The 26,337-nt window shown below is 47.9% G+C and overlaps 1 protein-coding gene across 3 annotated transcripts; it reads left to right on the forward strand.

Moving 5' to 3' along the window:
• The first annotated feature begins 1,315 nt into the window (after positions 1-1,315).
• On the forward strand, positions 1,316-24,505 carry PFKFB3 (6-phosphofructo-2-kinase/fructose-2,6-biphosphatase 3). Of its 3 annotated transcripts, XM_080618455.1 has the most exons (16): positions 1,327-2,078; positions 3,037-3,399; positions 8,492-8,617; positions 8,950-9,046; positions 9,498-9,564; positions 9,689-9,763; positions 10,071-10,127; positions 12,165-12,289; positions 13,088-13,295; positions 13,848-13,994; positions 14,354-14,458; positions 15,402-15,531; positions 15,738-15,800; positions 15,960-16,024; positions 17,478-17,648; positions 21,616-24,505. In XM_080618455.1, the coding sequence occupies exons 2-16, from the start codon at positions 3,321-3,323 to the stop codon at positions 21,643-21,645; spliced, it is 1,545 nt and encodes a 514-aa protein (XP_080474581.1). In that variant the 5' UTR covers positions 1,327-2,078; positions 3,037-3,320; the 3' UTR covers positions 21,646-24,505. The 3 variants fall into 3 exon arrangements, with proteins under 3 accessions (XP_080474582.1, XP_080474581.1, XP_080474580.1); XM_080618454.1 differs by having other exon boundaries at positions 1,327-3,399; XM_080618456.1 differs by lacking the exon at positions 17,478-17,648 and having other exon boundaries at positions 1,316-3,399.
• The last annotated feature ends 1,832 nt before the right edge of the window (positions 24,506-26,337 follow it).

A 26,337-nucleotide genomic window follows, 5' to 3' on the forward strand; every position in this document is an offset into this window, starting at 1 on the left:
GGATTGGAACTGGGTGAGCTTTAAGGTCCCTTCCAACACCAACTATTCTATGGTTCTATGATTACATTTCTACCTTCATCCCTTTGAATGTATTAAATCCCTGCATTTTCCTGTGATGGGGTAGGTAACCCTCACTCCATGTCTTACCTAGTGCTGCCGGGCTCACCACCCCTTTCGTCATTACTTATAAATAGTAAGGATGCTCCTTCCAGCTGACCTCACTTGGAGCAGCTGGGTGTTCATGCCTTTGAAAACCAGGCCATGTATTTTGGAGTCAAAGCTTTCCGCTCCAGTTATCTGGGAGTTTTTAAGCCAAGAATTACAAGGTGGATCTAATCTGAAGTGACGGTGATCTTCATTCAGGCAGGGTTTTGCTTTCGGGCTCCTTTCCATGTTGTGGGGGTTGTGGTTTCCACAGTGCAATCCTGCAGGAGGAAGGAGGATGCCCAACCTCTGCAGCGTCGCATCGGTTTTATTCCTTCTGCTCATGTTTTAGCTGGAACTGATTTTTTGTTGCCCTCCATGGAAAAATGTACGGGATTTTGGAATAACAAACCCTGTCCTTTCCCAAGCCAGGCTGGACAGGCCTTGACTATGGAAGTGTCCCTGCCCGTGGAAGCGGGTTGGAAATAGATGAGCTTTAAGGTCCCTTCCAACCCAAGCCAGTCTATGATTCCCAAGGATGGATTTTGTCCAGGCAGCACCATTTTGTGACCCCCCATCCCCACCTCTACCAGCGAGAGCATCGCTGCTGATCCCCATCTTCCTGCCTCCATCCCAAACCTCTGTCTCCCTCATAGCAGTTAATTCACTATTTTCTTTTTGCCTGTGAATACTCCTTCCCTGCGTATGAAAGGGAAGGATTGTGCATTTAGTTTTACTCCATCCATCTTGGCTCCATGTAAGGAGAAGGCCAAAAGTATGTTCTTTCTACATCAGGTATAAAAATATAAGCCCTACATAATGAAAAGAGGCAACAACGGGAGACTTTAAGTAGCTGAGATGTTACTCATCAAGATTTAAACTTACAGGCAGGCTTTGCTTTATTAACACTGCTGCTTTGGGTGGTGTTACTGCTGGGCTGAAAGAGGCAGCCTGATTTAAGGGGGGAACATGACTGGGGGCAACTTGGCCATGGGAACAATTAGGCTAATAAAGTAATGAAAATCATTAAAATAATGAAAAGAAGAATAAAAGTAATAAAGGAGTAAGGGAATAGTAAAAGGAATGAGTAACAAAATAATAAAATACGAGTAAGAACTTAATAAAAATTATAATTATTAATATATGCATAAGATTAAAATAATAAAATAAATAAGATTATATAAATAGTAAATAACAGAATAAGGTATTTTATTCTTATGTATAATTTTAGAGGTAATAAAGTGATAAAAGCAAGAAGTAATATAATAGGAAAATTAGTAAAAGAAAGAATAATAAATAATAAAAATAGCAAATAAGCTAATAATAAAAGTAATGAGATAAATTAATAATTTAATAAAATACAAGTGATTAAATAATAGAAATGGTAAATAGTAAAATAATAACACTATTAAAGGAGAAGTAATAAAGTAATAAAAGCATTAAACAGCAAAATAATTAATTGTAGTGAAATCCTATGGATAGTAGGTAATTAATAAAAATAAGCAACAAGTAATAAAATTATGAAAGTAATAAATATTGAAATAATAGCAGATAATGTAATAGAAATAAAAAAAATAACAAATGCCAGGATAACAAGATGTATTTAAACCTAATAATGATAATAATAAATATAATAATAGAATAACACAATGTAATTAATAAGGCAATAAACCCAATAACAACATGGTTAAGGAGACCCCCAGGCAGTCAATAACCAATAGACCCCGCTCGTTGACCCGCCTGGGGGGCGGGGCCAGGCGAGCAGGGGGCGTGGCCTGTGGAACGTTCCCGGCCCCCACGACGTGAGCGACGTGCGGAGACCAGGCCGCTGCGGGGAGGGTGGGGGAGCGCGGCATCCACCGAGGCAATGGTGCCGCTCGGGGTGGTTTCGTTTTGTGACCCCCTTCGTTGAGTTGATGTGATTTAACCCCTGGGTTTGCTTGCTTCTTATTTCTGTTTTAAGGATTTACTTCATTTTTTAAATTTATTGTTAATTTCACCTTTATTTTGCGTTTCATTATTATTTATTCAATTTTACCCTTTATTTTTTTCTTTTAATTTTTATTATATATTATTTGATTTTACCTTTTTAATTTTTATTTTATCCTTATTTAATTTTAATTATTTTTATTTATTTAACTTTTTTTGTTTTCATTCTATATTATTTAATTTTACTTTTTGCTTTATTTCATCATGTTTTTGTTTTACTTTTATTATTGATTTTATTTTACCTTTTGTTTTTATTGGATTTTTTCCTATACTTTTCCCTTTATCTTTTCCTTTTTCTTTTCCCTTTTCCTTATCTTTTTTTTTTAACTTCCATTTCTTTTCCTTTCCCATTCAGTTCCGCCCTTCCCATTTCATTTCACTCCCATCACTCCATCACACCGATTTTAACTTCCCCCCTTTATTTCCACCATCCTTCACCCATCTCCATCCCTTCCAGCACCGCTCCCCGTGTCCCTGTATCGTGCCCTCCCCATTATCACAAAGCCTCCCCGGGCCGCCGGGCGCCTCCTTTGTCCCCGCTGCAGTGCGGGGGGCCGGCGGCAGGCGGCAGCGCGGGACGGAACCAGCCCGGCCGAGGCCCCCCCTTTCCCTTCCTCCTCCTCCCTCCGCCCCGGAGGGCGGGAGCGGTGACCCGGCCTGCCGGGATACAAATAGGAGCCGCCGCCGCTGCCGCCGGTCCATCGTGAGTGGAGCCGGGAAGCGGGAGCAGCAGCAGGAGCCGGCAGGCCCAGCCCTCCTCCGTCTGCTCACGCTGAGATTTTTCTTTTTTTCCCCCCTTTTTAATTTATTTTGACTTTTTTTTTTTTTTTTTTTTTTTTTCAAAAATTAAAGGGGAATCAATTTATTTTTAGCATTTTTAATTATTCTTTTTTTCGCATCCAGACCACGAGCACCGGCCGGACTCGCCGTCGCTTCCCCCGCGGTGCGCGCACCGTTCCTGCCGGCTTTGTGCTCTGAAGCCCCGTCCCTCCTCTTTCTCCTCCTCTTTCTTCTCCTCCTCCTCCGCCGTGCAGCCTTAACGCGACTCCGAGGAGCATCCGAAAGCGCAGCAGCGGCTGGTCCAACCCTCCCCGCAACGAAAACCCTTTCGTTTTTGCTTTCACTGCGCGTTTTTGACCCTTCCCGCACTCGCACCACGCGGAGCGCCCGCTGCCTCCGTGTTAACCATGCCCATGGAGCTGACTCAAAGCCGCATCCAGAAGATTTGGCTCCCCAATGACAACCGCCCGGCGCTGCCCCGCCGCTGTGAGTACGGCACTGAGGGATGGAGGGATACGGGGCGGATGTTGGGAGCAGCGCCCCGGGAGGACTCGATGCAATTGCCCTCTTTTTCACTTTCCCAAAATATCCCCTCCATCTCCTCCAGCATCATCCCCGTGTCCGCATCCCACCCGCTGCCAGCCCGTGACTCACTTCCAGCACGAGGAGATGGAGGAGGGTGCAGGGATCGCGCCGCTGCTTCCCGGGAGCGGGAGGCGTTGAGACACGCGTGTCCCAGTTTCCTCCCCTCTCCATGTCCCACGTCCATCACCATCCCTCCCCTCCTTTCAATCCCTGGGAGGATGGACCACCAGGATACCCCCTCTGCTGGGATTCCCGGTGTCTGACGTCTTGCTATGTGATTTATTAATTTAAGGGGGAAAGCAGGATTAGGTCAATGAATTGAGGGGAAGAAAAAGCCCAGCAGCTGCTTTGCTTCACCACTTTACCCTGTGCTGTGTTTGGGATGAGATGGGGAGACTTGGAATCATAGAATCATGGAACGGGTTGAGTTTTAAGGGTCCTTAAACATCATTTAGTTCCACCCTCCCTGCCGTGGCAATGGGGGAATGCGGTAGGAGGCTTAGGATGAGATAGGCAGGTGGAGGGGAGGGCTAAAAATGCTGGAACCTGTGCAGTGATTTCCCATCTTTTCAAAGCTTCGGAAGCACCTGGAGTGATTCAAACCAACCTTTGCGCTTAAAATAATAGTAAATAGTAATCAATGCTTCGGCATCCCGGTGTTACTAGAAACCAACTCATGAATCATAATCCGGTGCTAAAGCTGAGGAGACAGCTCTTTTAACTCGCCCAGCAGCCAAACTGACAGCCTGCCAGTTGTGCAACTCCAAACAGGAACCCGCAGAGCTGCGGGAGCCAGGACGGAGAAGGTGGCACTTTGCAGCCTGGCGAAGCATGGAAGTGGCTCGGGCGGTTGGGTGAATCAGTCTTTCCGATGCTTTTTTTCCTGAGGGAGGCCTTTGAAACAAAGCCGCTTCAGCCGTTTATTTCCCTTGGCCCGAAAGTTCCCGGTTCCCTCTTTTTGAGGTGTAATAATAATTAAAACTAAATATCCCGGTGGCTGTAGGTCGGGCACGCAGCGATGTTCGCGCATGCTGAGGGAGCTGCGTTCAGCAACAGGCTGAACATCTGGGTTGCCACGGGGCTTTGGTTTTAGCGAGGGGAAATGTCTCCTGGCTTAATGCTTTGCAGATGGAAGAGGGTTGGTTTGATTTTTCACGAGGAGTGACACCTCTAAAAGGAATCCTTTCTATATGCAGAGCCCTATTGGGTTTTTTTGCCACTTTATTCACCTGGTTTCTCGGAGCTCCGAGAGAATTCCCTCATGGTGGAGAAGAAAACTAATGCTGTAATATATTAAGGCATCAAGGGGTTTATTAGTGCTATAATGTGCCTTATAATTATACTTCCTCGGGGTGGGAGCAAGCCATGCCGGGCACTGCTCAATGCGTTCAGTGGGAGCATTGTGGGCTTTTTTAGGGTGGTTATTTTTGGACTCGAAGTAGCTATTTTAAACTCGAGGTGCTGTTAATTCCTTACAAAGCCGGGTGGGAATGGGAGCTGTAACGGACATGCGAGGTCAGCGTGGTCGGCCGGGTGGGGTGGAGGAGGAAGGAGTGGGAGCATCCCTGTGAGCATCCTCAGCAAGCTCCCGCTTGGCTGCTCCCTGCGTGGGGAATAATTAGTCCGATTGTCCGCTTCCTCATCAACGGGAGGCTGGAATGGATGGGAAGCGATGCCTTCATGTGGCCTTTTGACGGCGATCCATTAAATTGCTGTCAAGCTGCACGTCTCTCACGTAGGGGCTGGGAAAGTCAAGTCGTCGCAAGCGGCTGGATGGGCAGGTCCAGAGGAGGGGAGGGGGCTCGGGATGGGGGATGCTGAGCAGGAAAGGGGCTCCCGGAGCCTTTTTCCTTCCCATCGCTCCAGCTCCATGAGGGTAGGAGAAAATACATCAGCAAAGCCACAGCTCGCAGGTCTGGTACCAATTAACACAACGCGTGTTTGTGATGGGAGCTCAGAAGCGGGTTCGCTGTGCGTCCGAGGTGGTGTCCGGGAATTGCAATGGGAAGAAGGTGGAAAAGGGGGGAATGTAAGAGGATGCGGTGTGGGCTTGTGGGAGCGGGAGGTGCGGGGAACTCTTCTTAGAAAGAGACAGTAAAAATATCTGGAGTAACGAGGTGGTTGTTTTATCCAGCCTTCTATAGAAGAGAATTTCCTTCCCTTTTTGTGTTTTGCATTCACCCCGGTGAAGTGCATCAGAGCTGATTTTCTAGCCGATAAAAGGCACAAGTGTCTCAGCTACTTCTGAATATCCTCATTGAGCCTTTCAAAAGCCATCCGTGACCTTGACTTACCTGGATAGATGTCGATAACGAGTAATGAATGTGCATTGAATTCGCTGATAGCTTTCCACCAGTGGTGAAAAGAAATGATGAATTAGGTCTTTGTGAAGTGCTGAGAGCAAAACACTGGTTTCTGTTTCATCCCTGATGCAGTTTCCTGGAGGCTTTTGTGATTTAACTGGGTTTAGGCTCAGATTCCCGATAAGAAGTGGTGTGCTCCATGCCCTTGTGTTTTGGGAAGTGCTTCCCGGGTCTGTAAACAGATGCTGTTGTAGGATCCTAGGGGAACCTGCATCTTTTGTCAGCAAACCGAATTGAGGGGGAGATTCCTCAAATACAGGTGTTAAACTCTCTGGAGTTGGGATGTGTGCCCAGGTGTCTGGAGTTAAAAGGACATGAACAGTACCTAGCAATATCCCTATTGTCCTGGAATGCTGTTATTTTAATGTCCCCATCCTCTTGGCTCTGTTCCTCGAGATCCTTTGTCTGTGGGCAGGTAGGGAAAGGAGGAGTGTCTGTATTCAGGTATTATTCCTTCCCCCTCCCTTTATCTACTAAGTGGGTGTTTTGTTGTGCAGACTCGTATCCATAGGTTGGTTGAGGATGTGAGGCTTTTAGAGAGGAAACCAGTATTTTTCTGGATACACTGCACATGTATCTGGATACATGTTACATAGTCCGTTGGGTGTGTGATCTAGATCTGTCCCTTTATACCCCAGTACCAAGAGAAATCGCTGCTTGCTGCTGGAAGCAGTAGGAGCTGGCTTGGGCTTTTGAAATGTGGCAATGGGGAGGCAGGTCACACAAAGGGAGTGGATGTGAGGGCAGCTGCAACCTGAGGAATGTGGAATATTTAGGGGGAAAATAAAGAAAATATCTTGTTAGATAGTTTTCTCATCTCTTACTTTCTGTATCTGCTTTGGTGACCTAATGATGGGTGGCTCTGCTCTGCCTTGCTGGGTACCAGTGCCAAACCTGTGACCCTGGTTTCTTTAGCTCTTGGATTATTTTTTTCTTGGAAGAGGAGGGAAATTCCACGTGTTTTGCATACTCTCTGGATACCTCTTAATTTGTTTGCCCTTCCCAGGTCTATACTGAGAATAAGATACCCCATCTCCACCCATGGGGAGCCCCTTGCATCCCCAAATCACTGTTGCTCTCTCCTGGTCTCACCTGCGGGAGCTGGGACAAGGCAAGCAGAGCGTTCTACCCAGACCGTAATTAAGCTGCATTTTATGGCTCTGCCACCAGTCACTCACTCCCTGCATTCCTTTCTCATGAGGTCTCCAGGCTCACCGGGTGGATTGGAGGGTGGCTGAGAAATCCCCTGAGGGTCCCATCTATCCCGCCTTTGCTGGGAGGGCTCTTGGCGTGTCACTCGGCATGAAAGGCGGCTGGCTAATCCAAATTCCATTAGGCATCGTTGAGATCTTCCTTTCCCCCTACTTAAAGTGCTTGGCTTTGTGCCTTGGCCTTTCCTGCGTGCAGCACCATGTGAGAAGCAATTCTGCAGGGCAAACCGTGGAGAGGAGCAGGGATGCTGCCACGTGTTTACGTGGTCCATGGGGTGTGTGGTCCAGGTACATTCCATGGCTCTGGGAGCTGGCTGCGGGGGGCTAAATAAATTCCCAAACTGCATTCCTAGACCTGTAACCTCAGCAAATATCTCTAAAGTGAACCAGGAATTTATTTCTTAAAGGATTTAGGGAGGGAGAAGCAGTTTGATCTGTCTGCATGTTGGTCATGCCATTCAGGTGAATTGGAGAGGAGCTTCTTCTCACTTGCCAAGTCATCACTAGGTGATGCTTCTGGATTTATTTCCAGCTGTTTGACGTGGACTGTCTTTACAATAAGAACAAAACCCCCACTAGCTTAAAATGGGCTTATGAGGAAAAGGGGGGAAAGGGAATGAAAAAAGGGGGATAAAAAAGGGGATAAAAGGAAAAGGGGATACTTTTAGGTGCAGGTGGTTTTGTAGTCCTCATGCCCTGCTCTTCTTCAGAAACAACAGTTGGTTGCATTTACATGTGTATCAGCTAAAGAGCCAGCAGAAGTTTCTGAAAGGTGCTTTCTGGGTGAAGACCTTGGTGCAGACCGGGCATTTCAGCATGGCAGCTGTGTTTGAAGTGTGCTGCTACAGAGACTGGACCAAAGTCCGTGGCCATCCTTTAGCGTTTTACAGAATTAGCCGAACCACGGGCATGGGAGGTTTGCTTTGTTTTTGCAAATGAGGAAACTGAGGCACAGGGGTTCTGCTGGGAGTTTAGGGCTGTTGCTGGTTCCTTTCCCACTTTGCAGCTATCAGGATTTTCTCCTTGCTGTGGTTGTCAGGATGTGACTCCTGTCGCTTTTGTTGCGTGCCACCATGGTGAATCTGGGTCAGCATGGCTTAGCTGGGGTAGTTGTCTCACTGGTGGGCAGCTGTGGAGCAGTCCACCATGCTCTGACATATGCTCATTCAGTAGATCCCATTGCAGAAATGACTCAATGGATTCACCTGCTCAAGGTTTTGATTGTCCAGATGTGTGAGAGGGATGCACAGGAGATACTGCAGGGATGATGTGTATGGGGAGTAGAGGCTTTGGATTTTCTATAGCTGCTGAAGGTCTGGGGGGAAGGCTGGGTCAAGAGCCAACTGCCTTGTAGGCTTGATATAAGATGAGCTGGAGGATTAATGGATGCTTATGTTGCTCTTTCTCTCTTCTTTGTAGCCTGTGGGCCACAGCTTGCCAATTCCCCCACCGTGATAGTGATGGTTGGCTTGCCGGCCCGCGGGAAGACCTACATCTCCAAGAAGCTGACTCGCTACCTCAACTGGATTGGTGTTCCAACAAAAGGTGAGGCTTTCACTGGCTGCCTGGGGAAAGCATGAGCTCTGGGCCTCAGGAGTTGCTGTAGGAGCTCAGTGCCTTGAAGAGTGTGAGGTAGTGGGAGCTCTTTCCAAGATCCCATGAGCCTGATATCCACGTCCTCCCATCCCAGTCAGGTTCTCCTTCAATTTGAAGACCAAGGGATGTCCCTCAGCTTTTTGCTGTAAGGATCCCACTTCTTAAGCGGAATCTAAGGATGCCCATTACTAGGAAGTGTTGTCTGCAGGAACTGCACAGCTGAGTGAAGCTGTGCTGATTGACTGCTCCTGGTATTGATGGTTTTTGCCTTTTCCACACAGTTTTCAATGTGGGGGAATATCGCCGTGAAGCAGTGAAGCATTACAGCTCCTATGACTTCTTCCGCCCTGACAATGAGGAGGCCATGAAAGTCAGGAGGTAAGTGTGGGCACTGCGTGCATGCTCGTACTTGGTTCCCAAATGGGTGGTGAAGAGGAAGGCTGGGCTTTAGCTTCAGTTTTCCCTGTCTGCCCAAGGAGGGGCCTGACTTGGGTGCCAAGAGCTGAAAACTGAAGCTGTATGGGCTTGGTAGCTTCAGGGTCACCAGTGCTTCCTCCATCAGTGGTACCTTAAATCTGCCTTCAGGCTCAGTGGTTTAGGATATGAGGTTTGGCCTTTGCTGCTTCATCTACCATTGCCTCTGCTATGAAGACCAGCACACAGCTCAGCACACGTCTCTTGTGGGGTTTTTTAGCAGAGTATGTCTTTCTTCAGTGTTCCTGGGGATGGGGAGGTGCTCCAAAGCCTGCTCTCCTTTGTGGAAGTCTATGCAACTGGCTGCCACAAGCAACTCTGGGAACACCAGGATCATGTGTGTCCTCCTTTGCAGGCAATGTGCCCTGGCTGCTTTGAGGGATGTCAAGCTGTACCTAACGGAGGAGGCTGGCCAGATCGCGGTAAGCTCAGATGTGCTCCATGGGGTTTGACAGCAGTCCTGGTCCTGAAGGCGCTGTGCCCTGAGGGAGGACTCGGTAGGAAATGAGGCACCCTTGGTGCTAATCAAAATCTTTGCTTTTAAAGGTTTTTGATGCCACCAATACCACGCGGGAGAGGAGAGGGATGATCCTAAACTTTGCCAAAGAAAATGGGTTCAAGGTTGGTACCACCGGGCTGCTGCTTGTGTTGCATAGTCCATGTTAGTGTATGGTTGGAGTATCTTCTTTCGCTAATGTATTGTACTCACAATGCTCCTGTGTAAGGGAGGTTTCATTGCTGGGTTTGATTGCAGATGTTAAACTCTAACTTCATTCCCATTACCGAGTTCTGCAGAATGAAAGGATGGGAATGGGGCAGAGGGAGAGCCCTTTGGTCAAACAGGGGGGAGTTTGGGTTGAGCAAGGAGCTAGTTGTATGTTACAAATGTTATTGCTGGCTTTCAGTTGAGCTTCGTTTTGCTTCGCAGGTGTTCTTCATTGAATCTGTCTGCAACGATCCCACTGTAGTTGCCAGCAATGTTAGGGTAAGTGTGGAAGTGTCTTCCTTTTGTTTTCCCTCTCTCTCTCTCTCTGTGTATATATATATATAATATAAGAGCAACCTCACATTTGCAATCCCTGTTCCTCATGGGGCACTTCATCCACCCAATATCTGTTGGAGGGACAACACAGCAGGGCACAAGCATTCCAGGAGGTTCCTGCAATGCGCTCAGGATAAATTCCTTCCTTGAGTGACAGAGGAGCCAGCAAGGATACGTGCTATGCTGGACTTTGTTCCCAACAAGGAGTAGCTGACTGGTGGAGAATGTGAAGCTCAAGCGCAGCCTTGGCTGCGGTGACCATGAAGTGGTGGAGTCCAAGATCCTTAGAGTGGTTAAAAGGGCACGCAGCAAACTTGTTACCCTGGAGCTGAGGAGGAGCAGACTTTCAAGGATCACCTCTTCAAAGCTCAGGAGCGATGCATCCCAACAAAGAGGATGTCAGGCAAAAATGTCAGGAGGCCTACATGGATAAACACGTTGGTCCTTGGGATTGAGTGCGCCCTTAGCAAGTTTGCTAACACCACCAAGCTGTGTGGTGTGGTTGACATGCTAAAGGGAAGGGATGGGATCCCAGGGGACCTGGACAAGCTGTGTAAGTGAGGCTGTGCAAACCTCATGAAGTTCAACAATGCCAAGTGCAAGGTCCTGCCCCTGGGTTGGGGCAATCCCAAGCACAAACACAGGCTGGACATAGACTGGATTGAGAGCAGCCCTGAGGAGAAGGACTTGGAGGTGTTGGTTGATGAGAAGCTCAGCATGACCCAGCAGTGTGCACTTGCAGCCTGGAAAGACAACCCTATGCTAGGACCTCCTTAATGTGGTTAGGGGTTTAAATCCCATTGAAGAGCTGTCAGATTTGGTGTCTTCACCCACGTGCAGCTTCCGAAAATCTACTGGAGTCTGCTTTGAGAAGAATATCAGATCATCTTACCTAAAATCTTGGAGACTACAGTGTAAGGCATTGCTTCCTGGCTCCTTTGGGAGCTGTTGGATCTTTGATTTCCCACCAGCAGAACTCCTTAGCCCGCTAGGCTTGGCTAGGGCAGGTAGACTTTAACTGATCTACCTAGGCATGATTAACTTGTATGAAAGCATCCTTTCCACCACTGGGCTGTGCTCCAGCCTTATCTCCAGTTGCACATCTGAACTTTGTGAGCCGTATTATAGTGTCTGGGAATGCATCGCAAGATACTGAAAGTATGTGAGAAGAGTTTTGTCCTGCCCCTGGGATGGGCTCCACGAAGGGTGCTGGGTTAGGGCTGGAGTATGGCTTTTGGTCTTGCTTGGAGCTGGTGTCCCATGATGCTCTTAGTGCTGAGATTGGTGTGGCAAATATGCTTATCGCCGCTGTGTGTCACTTGGTCGTGTTACCCTGCTAGCTTCAGATTTGCTTGTGAAGTTACTAACGTGTAATGCTGCTGCTCAAACACAAATCTTCAGGAAGAATAACCTGTTAAGAGTATTTCAGCCATAACTTAGCCCATGAGAGTTCTGAATATTCATTCACATTGCCAATTTCTTGCCTCTTTCTAGCAAATAATGCACAGGAAGGGGTTGAATGTTGTTATGTTGCTGCCTCAGGTGATGGACATCCAGGTTAACCTCTAACTCCTGGGAGCTTTATTCACTCAAAAGGCCCAGGATAAGCATCTTGTCTAAACACACACACTTTTAATTCTCAGCTTCAACTGTTTAAACCTGATGCTTTCCTTTAGCCATAAGAAAGCTTAGTTTTCCCACTGTGTTGGGTGGTGAGGTTCTACCCCAGTTCTTGGGGAGAACATGAGTGGACTGATATGCATCTATACCGGTAATACAATGGTTTATACCAGACGTTCTCAATGTGTGCTTAGAGTTTTGGGTCTAGTCTGCTTCTTTTCTCTCTTATGATAAGCAATGACTGTAAGGTGGCTCAGCTGATAGCTGGATGTTGGCAGGACTTTGAAACTGGAGATGAGCATGGCCTGACTTGGAAAGTTTCCTAACCTCTCCTTGTGGTGTGTTTTTCCCTTATTGCAGGAAGTAAAATTGTCCAGCCCTGATTATCGTGACTGTAATTCAACCGATGCTATGGAGGACTTCATGAAGAGGATCAACTGTTACCAGGCCAGCTACCAGCCACTTGACCCTGATGACTATGACCGGTAAGAGATTTTGAATTCTGAACTGGCTTAAATGCCTTTGTTCTCCCAGGAGAGGACTAATGAATTATGGAGCTGTATTTCACTTTGTATTCAATGTATTTCACTCTGTTTTCAAATACGTGGCTGCACTAGAATGATGTATGGCCAAGCCTCACTATGAATTCAGGATTCTTCATTGAAAATGCTGGGTTTTCCCAGCCCTGTGCTGGGGAGTTGGGTGCTGAAACTTTCTCAGGCTCTTCTGGGCTCAAACATGCTGTTTTCAACCTTGTTCTACCAGTTTAAATACAAAGGGTTTGGAAAAACATCTGGGTTTGAGTGTTTCTGAGGTGCTTTTGTCACTGTCCACCTTAAAGGAAGGACTGCTTGGGCAGGCTCAAACCACATGGTTGAGCAAGCCCTGCGGCTTCTGCCTAGCTGTGTGCCCTGGGAGGACCTTTGCTGTCCTGCATGACCGTGCAGGCACTTTTCCACTGCTCACAAATGCATCTGTGTGCCCTGAATGGATTACCCCAGTTCTGCTGAGCCCTGTTCTAGGGGAGGAACATGCTTCCTTCTGTTCGTGTTTAATCCGCTTTACTGCTGCAAGGGAAGATTGGTGATTATACCAGTGTTACTTAGCTCCCCATGAATGGCTGTTACTTGTTGGCTTCCAGTTGAAAATAGCCTGCAGGAAATCCTTTTAGCTGAGTGACTATGTTGACTGAGATACCTCAAAAGGCTGTTTGTCCAAGATGGTGTTTCTTTCTTCCTGTTTTCCTTGCTGGCATCTGCTCATCCTTGCTGTGCTTTCCCTAGGGAGCTTTCTCTCATCAAAGTCATCGACGTTGGCCGGCGGTTCCTGGTTAACAGAGTTCAGGATCACATCCAGAGCAGGATCGTTTACTACCTGATGAATATCCATGTCCAGCCCCGCACCATTTACCTCTGTCGGCATGGTGAAAGCGAGTTCAACCTCAAGGGGAAGATTGGAGGTGACTCAGGCCTCTCCAACAGGGGCAAGAAGGTGAGAGTGAAGGGGGAATATTGCTTTATGGCTTCTAGGAGTGATTTGGCTGTTGATGCTGTGCATTGGCTTAAGTCATCTATCTATAGAGCTGGTTAAATTCAGGTTCAGGAACAACCTCAAAACAAGACATTCCAACCACCAATGCTGCATGTAGTTAGGAGTTAACGGAGGCTACAGAAATCTCTAGGAGAAAAGGGTATGAGTATCTTCATTGAGCTTCTTCAGACCTTGCACTGTCAGGGCAGGATGCAGAAGGACTGCTGCCACCCTTCGGTAGGGATAGCCAGCTCCAAGGATGCTTTCAGATTGCTCACTACTTGATTCTTCAAAGGCATGGTCAAGTGCTTCTAGAATAGTTAATAGCTACCTTGGCTTGCCAGACCATTTTGAAGCCCAGATGGGGTCATTTGAGGTGTGAATATATAAGGAGATATCAATTTAGCTCTATGACAAATAAGCAGGGCTGTGGGTAAAGGGCAGCCAGGCATCTAAGGTGCCCCGTTGGGAAGCTGTGGATCAGGAATCAACCTCTTGTTTTATGTCCCACAGTTTGCACGGGCACTGAACAAGTTTGTTGAGGAGCAGAACCTGAAGGACCTCAAAGTCTGGACCAGCCAGCTAAAGAGGACAATCCAAACAGCAGAAGCTCTTCAGTTGCCTTATGAGCAGTGGAAGGCACTCAATGAAATTGATGCTGTAAGTATCTTTGCATTAGGATCATGCTGGTTGCTGCTTGACAGAGAGTGATAGCATCAGCCTTTTCACTTTTGCCTAAATCTTGCTTTTTGTGTAGAGATTTCTCCTTCTGTTGGAAAGAGTGATACTTCTGCTGCAGTACTTGCAACTTTTCTTCTTATCTTGGCTCTACCTTGTGTAGATGCTTCAAGATTAGCTTGAATGAGCAGATTAGAATGGTTTTTTGCTTGGAACTGCTCTGTAGCTGACCACTCAGAGGGCTGTAGATGTTGCTTTGGAGAAGGTTTTGCATGTTGGGTGTGCTGATGTTTTTTAGCTTGACCATGTCCTTTAACCTCATGGATGTCCTGTTCTGGCAGGGGGTGTGTGAAGAAATGACGTATGAAGAAATCAGGGAGCAGCATCCAGAGGAATTTGCTTTACGTGATCAGGACAAATACTACTACCGCTATCCTTCTGGGGAGGTAGGTCTGCAAGGAGGCCTTCAGAGATATGACTCTTTATCTTACTTTAAACCTGGCCTTCTTGTCCTCATGCTGTCTTCTACATTCAGAGCAGGGGAGTAGCAAGTGTTCCAAGAAACTAGAATCAAGAAAGGTCAGGGCACCTTTTGCATTGAGCTCTTGTGAAATCATGGTATGTGAACATCTCATTGAGACACTTATCACTTAACAAGTAGCCCCACTGAGTTGAGTAGTGGAAGGAGACTCTGGAGGTTTCTAAGTCCAGCTTCCTCCATTACATCCACTCAAAGTGTTGCACTGCCCCAGTTTCCTTTCTCACTTCCAAAGAAACGATTTCTACCTCTGCTCTCAGTATCATTCCCTAAGGGTTGATGCTGATGCGTTCGGGGTGTGACACAATGAGGTGGGAATTGGCAGGCTGGATGATACTTCAGGTTGTGAATGGGGCTTTTTATCCCCATATTAAAGGTCATGCCCACAGGCATTTGGGAAAGATCTTTGGAGATACCATGATGGCCTGTCTAAAAGGAGAATGTTTAGGTGTCTGTGGTTCCTTCTGGCTGCCTTTCAGGTTCTTCATGAAGTCCTTCAAAACCCTGGTTTTTTTTAATGTTGCTTCAGACTTTTAAGAACTTAAAAATCCTGTAGAAAATCAGATTTCAACACGATAGACACTGCTCAAAGCCCCTGTGCAGTTGCTGCTTACCTTAGTTACAGTCCTAGAGGGTTTAGTAAGATGTGAATGGCTTTCTTCTCTGACCCAAAGAAGTAGTCATGTTCCAGAGTAGCCTGAGGAAGAGGACTTGTGTAACTTTGCTTGTTTTTAGCAGTAATTATGTTGATTTGGTCAGAGGCATGAAATCAATAGATGTACCCAGACAAGGACCATTGGTTCTTCGTTCTTGATTCCATGCCGTATCTCCCTTCCTTTCTTCTGCCTCAGTCCTACCAAGATCTGGTGCAGCGCCTAGAGCCGGTCATCATGGAGCTGGAGAGACAAGAGAACGTCCTTGTGATCTGTCACCAGGCTGTCATGCGCTGTCTCCTGGCATACTTCCTTGATAAGAGTGCAGGTGAACTTCCTGTCCTTGGGAAGAGTATTGGTCCTTTTGGAGGAGGGATCATAGAGGGAGCTTTTAGGTGATAAGAGTTGTGTTCAGGTCTGTTAAGGGCCTGAAGCGTGCATCTTTTGGTTTTGGGTGGCCTTAGCTATTGATGAAGCCTAAGCCTGCTTTTGGAGAGGGGATGGGATAACACTCCTGCTTTGCTTTCTCTGCAGATGAAATGCCCTACCTGAAATGTCCCCTTCACACAGTGTTGAAGCTGACCCCGGTGGCCTATGGTAAGAGGGGCTTTATTAACATGCCAAGAGGGGTTCAACTTGTCCCTCTTCCTGAATCCAAGCTACCTCTGGGAGAAGAGATAGGGTCTGGGGTGGAGACATCCTGTGCCTGGTGGGTTTGCTGATGGCCTCTCTGTTTCCTTGTGCTCCCTTCTGCAGGCTGCCGGGTGGAATCCATCTCACTGAACATCGAAGCTGTCAACACCCACAGGGATCGGCCAGAGGTGAGTGTGGCTTTTCCTCAGAGCCATTCCTTGATGTCCCTCTTCTTTCCCCTACAGTGAGCAGCAAAGATGCCCAGGGTGGGTGTGGGGAGGTTGCTCAGCTGGGTACTCAGGAGTGCTGCTCTAGGACCAGAGCATCAGATGGGTTCTTGTTCTGCAAAGATATGGCCTGTTGAGGGTTTTCCAAGGGAAAATGACTATTGCATGTGCCTGCTTCCCGGTGTGTTTGCTCAGATTAAAGCTGGCCCAGGGAAAGCTCCTCCCTGGTCTTTGACTTTCACCTTGTGCGGTCATTCACTCACCTGAGCAGGGAATGGAACCATGGATGGAGAAGGTGACTTCTCCCAGGTCTCCCAGCTGGCTGGCAGAGCTTGGGCTCAACACCTTGCCCAGTATCTCCTGCCTTCATGGGTTTTTTAACTGGCATGCCCACAGCTCTATGAGATTCTGTAGAGTACAGGGTGGTGGTGCTGAGCTGGGGATGGTGTAAAGAGGGGAGACCCTTCATGTGTAGGAAAACTCCTGTAAGTTCAGGTCCATCTGCCATGAGCTCCACCAGGAGCTCAAAGGCCAGAGCAAGGGGATGCAAGCTCAGTGTTAGGGCTGGCCAATAATCCAAAAGGGACCCCATGGACAATGGTAATGCCTATGTCCCCTGGTAATGCCCATGTCCCAGCCACTGGGACATTTCCAACTTGCGCTTAGTGGTGGTGGAGCCCAACTGGATGTTGGGTGGTTGGAGCCGTCCTCTTTTGGCACACATCTCCTTTCCTTCACTTCCCAACCTTGGCAGGCACCATAGGTGGGGAAGCCAGTCCTTCCCCTGCCATGGGGGCCATTGAAGTCCTCCACCACCCTTGTTGGGGATGGCAGGAAGGATGTGGATAGGATGGAGTGAGACACACGTGAAGCGCTTGACTCCCCCTGCTCGGCTGCGCCTCCATTCCACCTCGCTTGAATTAGAGCTTGGCGTGGTGCTGACCATTGCTGGCTGCTCTGCCCTCACTTCCCAATCTTCCTTATCAGCCCAGGCTGGCTTGTCCTGCCTCTTTTTGCTTTCACACCTCTCCCTGCGTTGGAGGGATGAGCTTTGAGGAGGAGACAGACGGGCACCTCTCTGTTGTGCTAAGTCATGCTCTTTTTGGCAGTCTGTATTTACTTTTTTTGAGGAGAAAGCCTGTGTCATTTTTCAGTTCAGGGCCTCTCACTTATTTATTTTCCCCTCCTTTCCTGGGCAATCATGCTGCATTCTTGAACACCTTGTGTCCAGAGCCTTTCGCTGCATCCTGTTGTACATTGACAGTGATTTGTGGGGAAAAGCAGAGGCTGCTTTAAACAAACACAAAAACCAACCTGCTTTTATTTTTTTTTTCCTTTATAACTGTCGCCTTCTTACCTTTTATTTTATTTTATTTTTATTTACTTTCATTTTCTTTGTCTCACTTTAATTTAGGAAGGAAAGAAGGGACCTAACCCGCTCATGAGACGTAATAGCGTTACCCCTCTAGCAAGCCCAGAGCCCACCAAAAAACCTCGCATCAACAGCTTTGAGGAGCATGTGGCTGTTTCTTCCGCCCTGCCAGGCTGTGTTCCTCAGGAAGTGCCCTCGCAGCTGCCGGGACAAGTTAGTTGAACTCTTTTGGTTTGCTTTGTTTTGTTGCTATTCTCGTTGTTTTGTTGTTTGTTGTCCTCCTGTCGCTCCTGAAGCTGGGGACCGGCTTGCGCTTGTTGCAACCTGTGCTGATGCATCTTTCTCCCATGGCTGCTGTCCCTCCCTGCCTTGTGTTGGTGCAGGAACATCCAGTCACTGTTGATTCTCTTGGGTTTTGAGAGTGTCATAAACCACCCCTAAAGCTCCAGGCTGCGTTAATTTGGTGCCTTCGTTATCTGACATTTGTGATGTTGACCTCCTGAGGAACTGTATCTCCAGAGCGGGGCTCTTGCCTTCCCCCTGAATGCACTTGGCTTTGCTGTAGACCTGGGCATTGCAATAAAGCAGATGTTCTTGTGCTTCTCTCAAGAAGGAGCTGACAAAACTCATCTTTGCCTGAAGAGGTCTCTCCCTTTCTGGAATGATGGGCAAAATGTACCGAAAATGAATAGCAGCCTCTTGGCATAGTGAACCCGGTTGCCTTCTGCAGCCTTGGTGAACCCCATGGCTAGCTACTATGATGTTCATGTGTCCTTTCCTCTTTCACCCACCCATGAAGGGATGTAGGAAGAGATACCTCGCTTGCTTCACACTTCTTCAGGAACAACCACCCCCTCCCTGTGCTCTTTAAGGAGCTGCGTTGGTACCAGAGAAGCCCATATACATATATATATATATGTACACAGGACCCCCTTTGCCATGCTGCCCTTCCTGCCAGCTGCCTGTTGGATCTCACTGTCTCACCCAGCCCCTCTTTGCATTATCTGTGTTGTCTTGTGTCCTCTTGGCTAGATCCGGGGCAGGTTAGGAAGGTTGCTGAGTTCCTCCAACCTCTCTGCTTGGTGACTGCTTTGCATGAGCCTTCCCACCCCAAGCACGAAGAGGGGCAGCTTGGGGCTTTGCTTGGGCTGGTTGAGTCTTGCACCAAACCCTTTGCCAGCTTTGGGTTTGGAAGCTCTTGCTGTTGGTATGCTCCTTGCTCCGTCTGGTGTCATCTGCCTGGTCTCTTGCGCGGCGTTACTGACACCTCTCTCTCTGTTTTCTCTGTCTCTCTGCAGCCTTTACTAGGGAAGGCATGCCTGTAAGTACCTTCTTGCATCTTATTCCTCCTTTTACCCCTTTTTCCATGTTTCTTGCCATGCCACCACTTGTTTTGTTGTTGCTGTGAAACCTGGCCAAGGCATGGGCTTCTTGAAGTTAGTGTTTCTGTATGTGGGATTTGTATGCATCTTAAGGAAAGATAAAGAGGGAGATGATGGGTGCTGCTTTGTCCAACCCCTAGGTATTCTAGCTTGATTAAATGTCTTAATTTTGTTGAGAAATAAAGCAAATTATCATTTGCCCTTTATTGACAATGTCTAAATTCCCTACCTCCTCCTTGGATAGTCACAGGATGGGAGATGCTGTTGGGTTTTCCTGGAGTTCTCTATGTGATAGCATGGTGTACTGTAGGAGATAGAATCATTGGGAAGGACAGGCCTCCTGGGTCTAAGTTGTGTCCATGAATGGCCTGAGAAGGTTCTGACCTCAGCCCCCAACAGGGTTTTATCACTGGCATCAGAGTGTGTTTTCTGGAGCTGGACTGATCCTGGGTCCTGGCATCTGCAGTTCTGCAAGCCTGGGTTTTGGGAACAGTGAGTCTGGATGCCTTGGACAGAGTAGATGCAAGGATATTGTTGTCTTCTATCTCTTAAGAAAGCAAGGTGCCTTGAGCATTTAATGTGCTAATTATGAATGATGTAAGACTTTGACAGTTTGACTTCGTGCTGTTAGGTCTTTGTGTAATAGGGATAGATTTGAAGCTTTTAGACTTCATTAATTCTATGTGATCAGGCTTAGAGCAGAAGTTATTGAGCTGTGCTCAAATGTCTTCTCAAAGACCAGGGAGACTTTGGGGCTGAGCTGAGGCTGGGGCAGTGCCCGGGGATCTTTTTGCCCTCTATAGACCAGATCAAATCAGTCTATGGCCATCCCTGTCCTGGTTCATTTTGTGGGCTGAAGATAGAGGGATCTGCTACAACATGGCCAGCCCAGAACTCAGCCCTGCTTACACATAACCACTGGTGAACCTCATGTTTCTTCCTCTTTTGGAGTAAACAGCTTTGAGAAGCAGGATGTTAGGAAGCTCACCCTTGGTGGATGGATTGGAGAAGGCCATCATGCTCATAATCCTGGGCAAATGTAGAGGCTGAGTTGCTCAGCATGGCCTGCATTCCTATGCTCCTTCCCTTGCTGCTCATGGGCACAAAAGCCAGTGATGAAGTGTTTGGTTGTGGGTTGTTTTGAAAGCATTTTTGTTTCCTTATCCATCCCTCCACCCACCCTTTTCCCATCCATATTGTAGTGAATAGCAGTGCATGCCCCAGTGCTGGCTGGGACACTGAAAACACGCTCCAATGCTGAGTCTAGGAGATGGCCACATCAGGGTTTGCTACACCAGGAGCTCTGCTGGAGCAGGCAGAGATGGTTGCCTCCATCTGCTAGTGTGTGACTCACAGGCTGCCATTGAGGGACTCATGAAGACACCCTAAGCTAAGGGCTTGGTGGCATTGCCGCTGCTGATACTTCTTGGAGGCTGTTGTCTTGTACACATGACCCTCCCTCACTGTGTCCCACCACAACATGTATGGGGTCAGGGGAGGTGGAAGGTACCTCCTTCTCATTTTGTACCATGGGACTTGGTTGGCAGTGGGTGCTTTGTTGTATCAGCCCTCACTGCTGGGGTCTTGCCCCCCATCCAGGAGGACCAGGGAACACTGGAGAGGCTGGGGACATGGTTGTGTACCTTGGAGTCCTCCTGGCTGGGGGATTGAGCTGATCTGGGGCCGTGGGACTACTTGGCATGATGACTTCTGTTCCTTTTGCTTGGTTTGTGATCCAAAGTGCACTTTTTGACAACGAGCTGATCCCCTCCCTTCTTCTTCCCTTCACTTTTCATGCTTAAAGAAGACCCGTTTGTCACTTTCTCAAAGTTTTCTCTTTACTAATATTTCCAAGGTAAATGGCTGTGGTGCATGTGGCTTCTCCCAACCTTCCTCCTGTCTCCTTAGATAACAGCTCAGCCTGCTCTGCCTCATAGCCTAGTTATATTCCTGGTGCTTGTAAGAGGCAGTTTAAGTAGTAAAAGCAAAAGAAGTTGAGAAACCTTCCTAGCTGCTTCCTAGTCCTTTTCTTCCTGCCCTGTTTCATGTAGTTGTGTGAACTGGGAAGTGTCCTTGTTGTGACCATCTCCCCTTGGGTTTTTCCTCCAGCCACTGCCCTGGGGGCTGGTCCTGCTTGTGTTTAGTTGGTTGTCTCAGGTTTTGTGGTCCCCACGGCATGCTGGTGGGTGCCCACTGTCACCACTCTGCACTAGGGTTGTGTCCAAAGCAGCTCTAGAGCCTGTGAAAGCTCCTGGAGTGTCATTGGGTGCTGCTGCCGTAGTGTCTGGTCCCCATGCTGGCTGCTCAGTAAGGCTGGTGGGATCAGCCTCTTCTTGACAGTGGCAAGGATGGATAAATGGTAACCTCCACCTTGGCAGGCAGAGGGTTGACACTGCCCACCCTCAATGGGAGCAAGAGAGATGTTTAATTGGGCTCCTTAACACTGGTGGTCTCCATCAGCTTGCCTTGCATGGTCCAAAGAGCAGCTTCAAAAGTGCAGACCAGACAGGGTGGGAGGGTTGCCTGGGGTTTTAGCTCAGTTTTTAGGGATTTCTCTGTCGAACTCACACGCTGTAGTTAAACCCAAGTGATGCTTGAGGGGTGTTGGGTAGCAAGTCAGTGCATCCCCCTCATCTCTCCTTGGGTGGACAATGTCCTCTCCTCTGTGATGGATGCCTTCGTAGTGACCCGTGCCGTGGCTTTCTGTTCCTCCCCTTTGTCCCCTTGTTGATATCTATGTAGAAGATGGGTCTGACCCAAGCACCACCCCAACCACTGTTCTTCCCTTCTCATTTCAGAACATGAACACGCCGCAGAAGCTGTCGTGACTCCGTTGGCGCTGTGGCAATGCCACTGGCGACGCCACCAGCTTCCCATCCCATCGCCATGCCCAAAGCTTGCTTAATAACCAGTCTCCTCCGTCTGCAGCGAGGTCGACCCTCGTCTGTTTCTACCCGTGCCCGTTCATCTGCAAACCGCTCTGCTGAAGGAGGGGAGAGATGCAGAAGAGTGGAGGAGAGGAGCTGGGCATCCCGGGGTCACCACCAGATCTTTAGGCTGCAGCATTTGCTCTCCTCTCCAGCGCCCTGTTAGATCCTAGCAAGCTGTAAAGTGCTTCCTAGCGCACAGGAGTTTAATTTCCTTCTGCAAGCAGTTTTGATCTTTTGTAGAGACGATTGGTACCCATCCTTCTCGGGGTGGGGTGTGTATATATGTGGATGGTGCGGGGTTAACAGAGAGATGGGGGGGAAGGGGAGGGAATAAATGGGTTTTGCAGTTTTTTATTATTATTATTATAATAATTATTATTAATTCCTTTTCAAGAAGTTGTTTAGCCAAGCTACAGCCTGTCGCACACCAAGCCTGGCTCACCCAGGCCTGTGAGCACTAGGGAGGCAGTTGTATGAAGTCCTTCACAGTGAGAACTTTTGGGTTTAACAAGGAAAAAAGACCCCAAAATATCTTTTGTTTTATTCAATACACCTTAAAGGGGTTTGCAGAGAATGTACATCTGCTTCTAAAACCGGCTGTGAGCTGCCAGTATCGTAGGGGAAGCCACACCAGTGGTGGTTTGGATGATGCTTTCATCTTGGGGAGCACCATGGAATGGTCTGAGTTAAAGCATGTGTTGATATGGGAGGGAAACTGAGCACTGATTGAGGTGCTGTGCTGGTACTTCATCTCCTCTTTGCTCTTCCTTAGAGGAAAGCGGAGATTTGGGGCGGTTTAGGGGTCAATCCCTGTGTCATTGCAGGTGGACAGGCTGAGCTATAGATGCATGTTGCAGACACAGGTCCTATGGAAGTGGCCAGAGGTCTGGCTGGGATGCAGAAAGGCCTCTGTGGCTGCAGAAAGCCATGAGAAGGGACAGTTTTGTCTGTGTTGTCTCTTACTTTTACACATATACATGCACACACGTGTGTACATGTGTATACCTAGAAACCGCTTGGGTTTTGCACTTTATTTGTGGCAGGAGCATAACTATTTTAGTTTTTATCAAATTGTGCCCCTTAACAGGGGAAGCCTGAATACAGGCAGCTTCTTTATTTTGCATGCTGGAAAGCTGGGACTACAAAACTAGTTACAGCATTCGAGGTGTGTGTGTGTGTGTGTGTGTTTGGGGGCGAGGTCTTGACTTGGACTCCATCAGCCAGCTCCCAGTGGTTTGATATGCAAGATCCCTTCTTGGCAGCCTGTCCCAGGCTGTGAGACAGCAGTTATATGGCAATTAACCACTATTGCTTTGTGCAAAATCTGTGGATTTTGAATATTAACTTCTTTTTTTTTTAGGGTTTTGGGTTGTTTTGGTTTCTTTCCTCACTGCTATATGCACCGTCTTCATCCTCATCATGCTTTTTTGGCTGCACGGCTGAGGTGGAAACAGGAGGTGGGGGCAGCCAAGCCTTCCTGCAGTTCCCATAGCTTTCCTCAGCCCTTTATGTAGGAAACAACATCCCTACAGCCAGGAGCAGAGAGGTCTGGGGAGAAATGATGTATTTTTTTGGCATGTGTATGTGTTTTGGGGGGGTTTGGTCTGTTCTTTCTTTGGGAAAAGGTGAACCACAGTGCCTAGAGCTTCAGCCTCATGCTTGAAGCAGCACCAACAGCAGGAGGGGATCAGGGCCACGCTCAGTCTATATCCCACTGGAGGAGATGGTCTCCAGTGCCCTGCCTGTGTGAGCTTGTGCATATGTGCATTATATTCCTGTACAGACGCAACAAAGAACGCTTCCCCCCCCACCTTGCCCTTTTTAGTTTAATAACCACATTAAAAGCAGCCATCTCCCTGTGTGAGCAGTTGACATCTGCCCTTTTGATTTCTCTGCCTTTGAAAGCGAGAGAGAGAGAAAAATGAATGTTTTTGGAAGGCAAATTGCCTTTTTTTTTCGGCCTCCTTCCTCGGGAGTCTTATCTTTCTCCTCCTGCTATGACAAGATAAGCCGGCAAATGCAAACATGATGTCTGGCTGCCCTGTGATCAATCCTGTACACGTGTAATTCTGCAGATGTTTTGGCGTGTATTTGTTTGTGTGTGTATTTATATATATATATAAAAATATATATATATATAAAGAAATCAAACAGCAAAAACTGTTGACCTTAAACTTTCTCCCTTTGGGAATAATAGAAGTCTCCATAGGTCTACAAAAAGATGAAATTACAATCGGGTGGTTTTTTTCAGCCAAGGGGAAAATTGGTCTTTGAGCAGCAGAAAGGTCCCTTCATACTGGAGGGGTTGGTAGGAGGTGGGATGGTGTCAGCCCCCTCCCATCGCACTGCCCCCCGAAACTCACAGCCCATTGCTTATGGTTAATGGAGCCAAGGACGAGGCAGCGACGGTGGATGGGGAAAAGGGACTCGTCAAACCACACCGAGGATTTCTTTCCCCCCCCCCCCAATTTTTTTGTTTCTTGGTTTTATTTTCCTTTGTGATACTTGAATTTATTTTTTTAACTTTTTTTGATAGCAAAGCACTCTTTATTTATTTAATGTATACTGCAAAGCTTGGAGAGAAGCGGGTAGTTCCTTTGGGGGGGGAGGATTGATTTGTGGTATGTTAACAGTTCTGTATATATGTCTGGAATAATTGCCTGATATAAAGCTGTGCCACCTTAAAAACAGGGTATGCCTTTCAGAAATTTGTATATTTTGCAGTTGCTGGACCAATAAAGTATCTTGTTGAAATACAGGGCATGACCTGGTTCTTCCTTGTGTTGAGAATTACACTCTCAGGCCTATCTTGGGCAGAGAAGAGATTCAGAGCAGCCCTGCAGAGAAGGACTTGGGGGTGTTGGTCGATGAGAAAATGAACATGAGCCGGCTGCAGTGTGCGCTCACAGCCCAGAAAGCAACCGTATCCTGGGCTGCATCAAGAGGAGCGTGACCAGCAGGTCGAAGGAGGTGATCCTGCCCCTCTACTCTGCTCTCGTGAGACCTCACTTGGAGCATTGTGTGCAGTTCTGGTGTCCTCAACATAAAAAGGACATGGAACTGTTGGAACAAGTCCAGAGGAGGCCACGAGGATGATCAGGGGCTGGAGCACCTCCCGCATGCAGACAGGCTGAGAAAGTTGGGGCTGTTCAGCCTGGAGAAGAGAAGCTGCATGGAGACCTCAGAGCAGCTTCCAGTGTCTGAAGGGGGCCTACAAGGATGCTGGGGATGGACTCTTCATCAGGGACTGTAGTGACGGGACAAGGGGTAACGGGTTCAAACTGAAACAGGGGAAGTTTAGATTGGATCTAAGGAAGAAATTCTTTACTGAGAGGGTGGTGAGGCACTGGAATGGGTTGCCCAGGGAGGTTGTGAATGCTCCATCCTTGGCGGTGTTCAAGGCCAGGTTGGATGAGGCCTTGGGTGGCATGGTTTAGTGTGAGGTGTCCTTGCCCATGGCAGGGGGGTTGGAACTGGATGATCTTAAGGTCCTTTCCAACCCTGACTATTCTATGATTCTATGATCTTGCGTGTAGCTTGTGCCATCCAGTTCTGCCTCACACCTATGTTCCTGTGCCACATAAATCCCTCCTGCCCCTGAGTGGGTTTTCTGGGTTCCATTGCTTGATCCTTTCTTTCTGACCATGTTACAGGAGTTTTAAGGTTTTTGTTATGGTGAATGAGGAGCTCATCTGTTAAGGTTGTCATTCCTCCAACCAGTTATTAACACCTACTTAGCAAATACTCAAGCTCTACTCGTTGAGTATACAGGTGATGTCCTGCCTAGATCTTCATCTAGGCAGCAAGTTAGGTAAGACCAGCCATTTATTCAGGTGTAGTACAGTTCCTAAAACCAAATACCTGCTATATGAAGCCTAAGGGCTGGACAAGAACTGTCCTCTTGAGATCAGGGCTGTCTTTGCCCTGAAGGCAGGAAAACAGATGCCTCCTGCAAGCAACATTAAAATTCCCTGCAAAGTTGGTTGTTACCCTTTTTCTTTCCTGGATTCAGAGAGAAAAGATAAGGGAGGAACAGGGAAAGACGTGACTTGGTAGCGATGCTCCATGGCACATCATGGGTCTATGCTCCCCATGCAGTAGGATGCTCATCCCCCTCAAGCAGTTGTGCATCTGAAAGCTTGTTGGGAGCAAAAGGGGCAAAGAGGTGTGGACCACTGTGCACTGGAGCTCAGCTCTGTGCTTAGGCACTGCTGGCCGATGTACAACCCTTGCTCTCATCTTCCCTGGGCTTTCTGAGCAGGTTCAGCCTTGCTTTGGGCTTGCTGTGGTGCAGCCGGGATGCTCAGGGACCATCTGCCTTCTGTCTCCTGATTGCTCTTTGCAACAGGGACCCTCACGGGAGAGGGGAGGTGTCTCTGACTTTAACCTTGAGGCATCTGCACTAAATTCTTCCTAGGTGGACATGCAGATAGGGGAGACTTCAGGGCAATGCCCACCCCTGCAAGCACCCTGAGGGCAGGGAAGGCCTGTGCTCCAGAAACCACAAGATTATTACTGTTTTTCAATTCTTTTTCTTTTCAATCTCCAGCAACCCATCCGTCTCCTTGACCTAAACCTTATTTCAGGGCA

This window comes from Psittacula echo (genome assembly GCF_963264785.1).
Source record: "Psittacula echo genome assembly, chromosome: 1".
Classification (NCBI taxonomy): Eukaryota; Metazoa; Chordata; class Aves; order Psittaciformes; family Psittacidae; genus Psittacula; species Psittacula echo.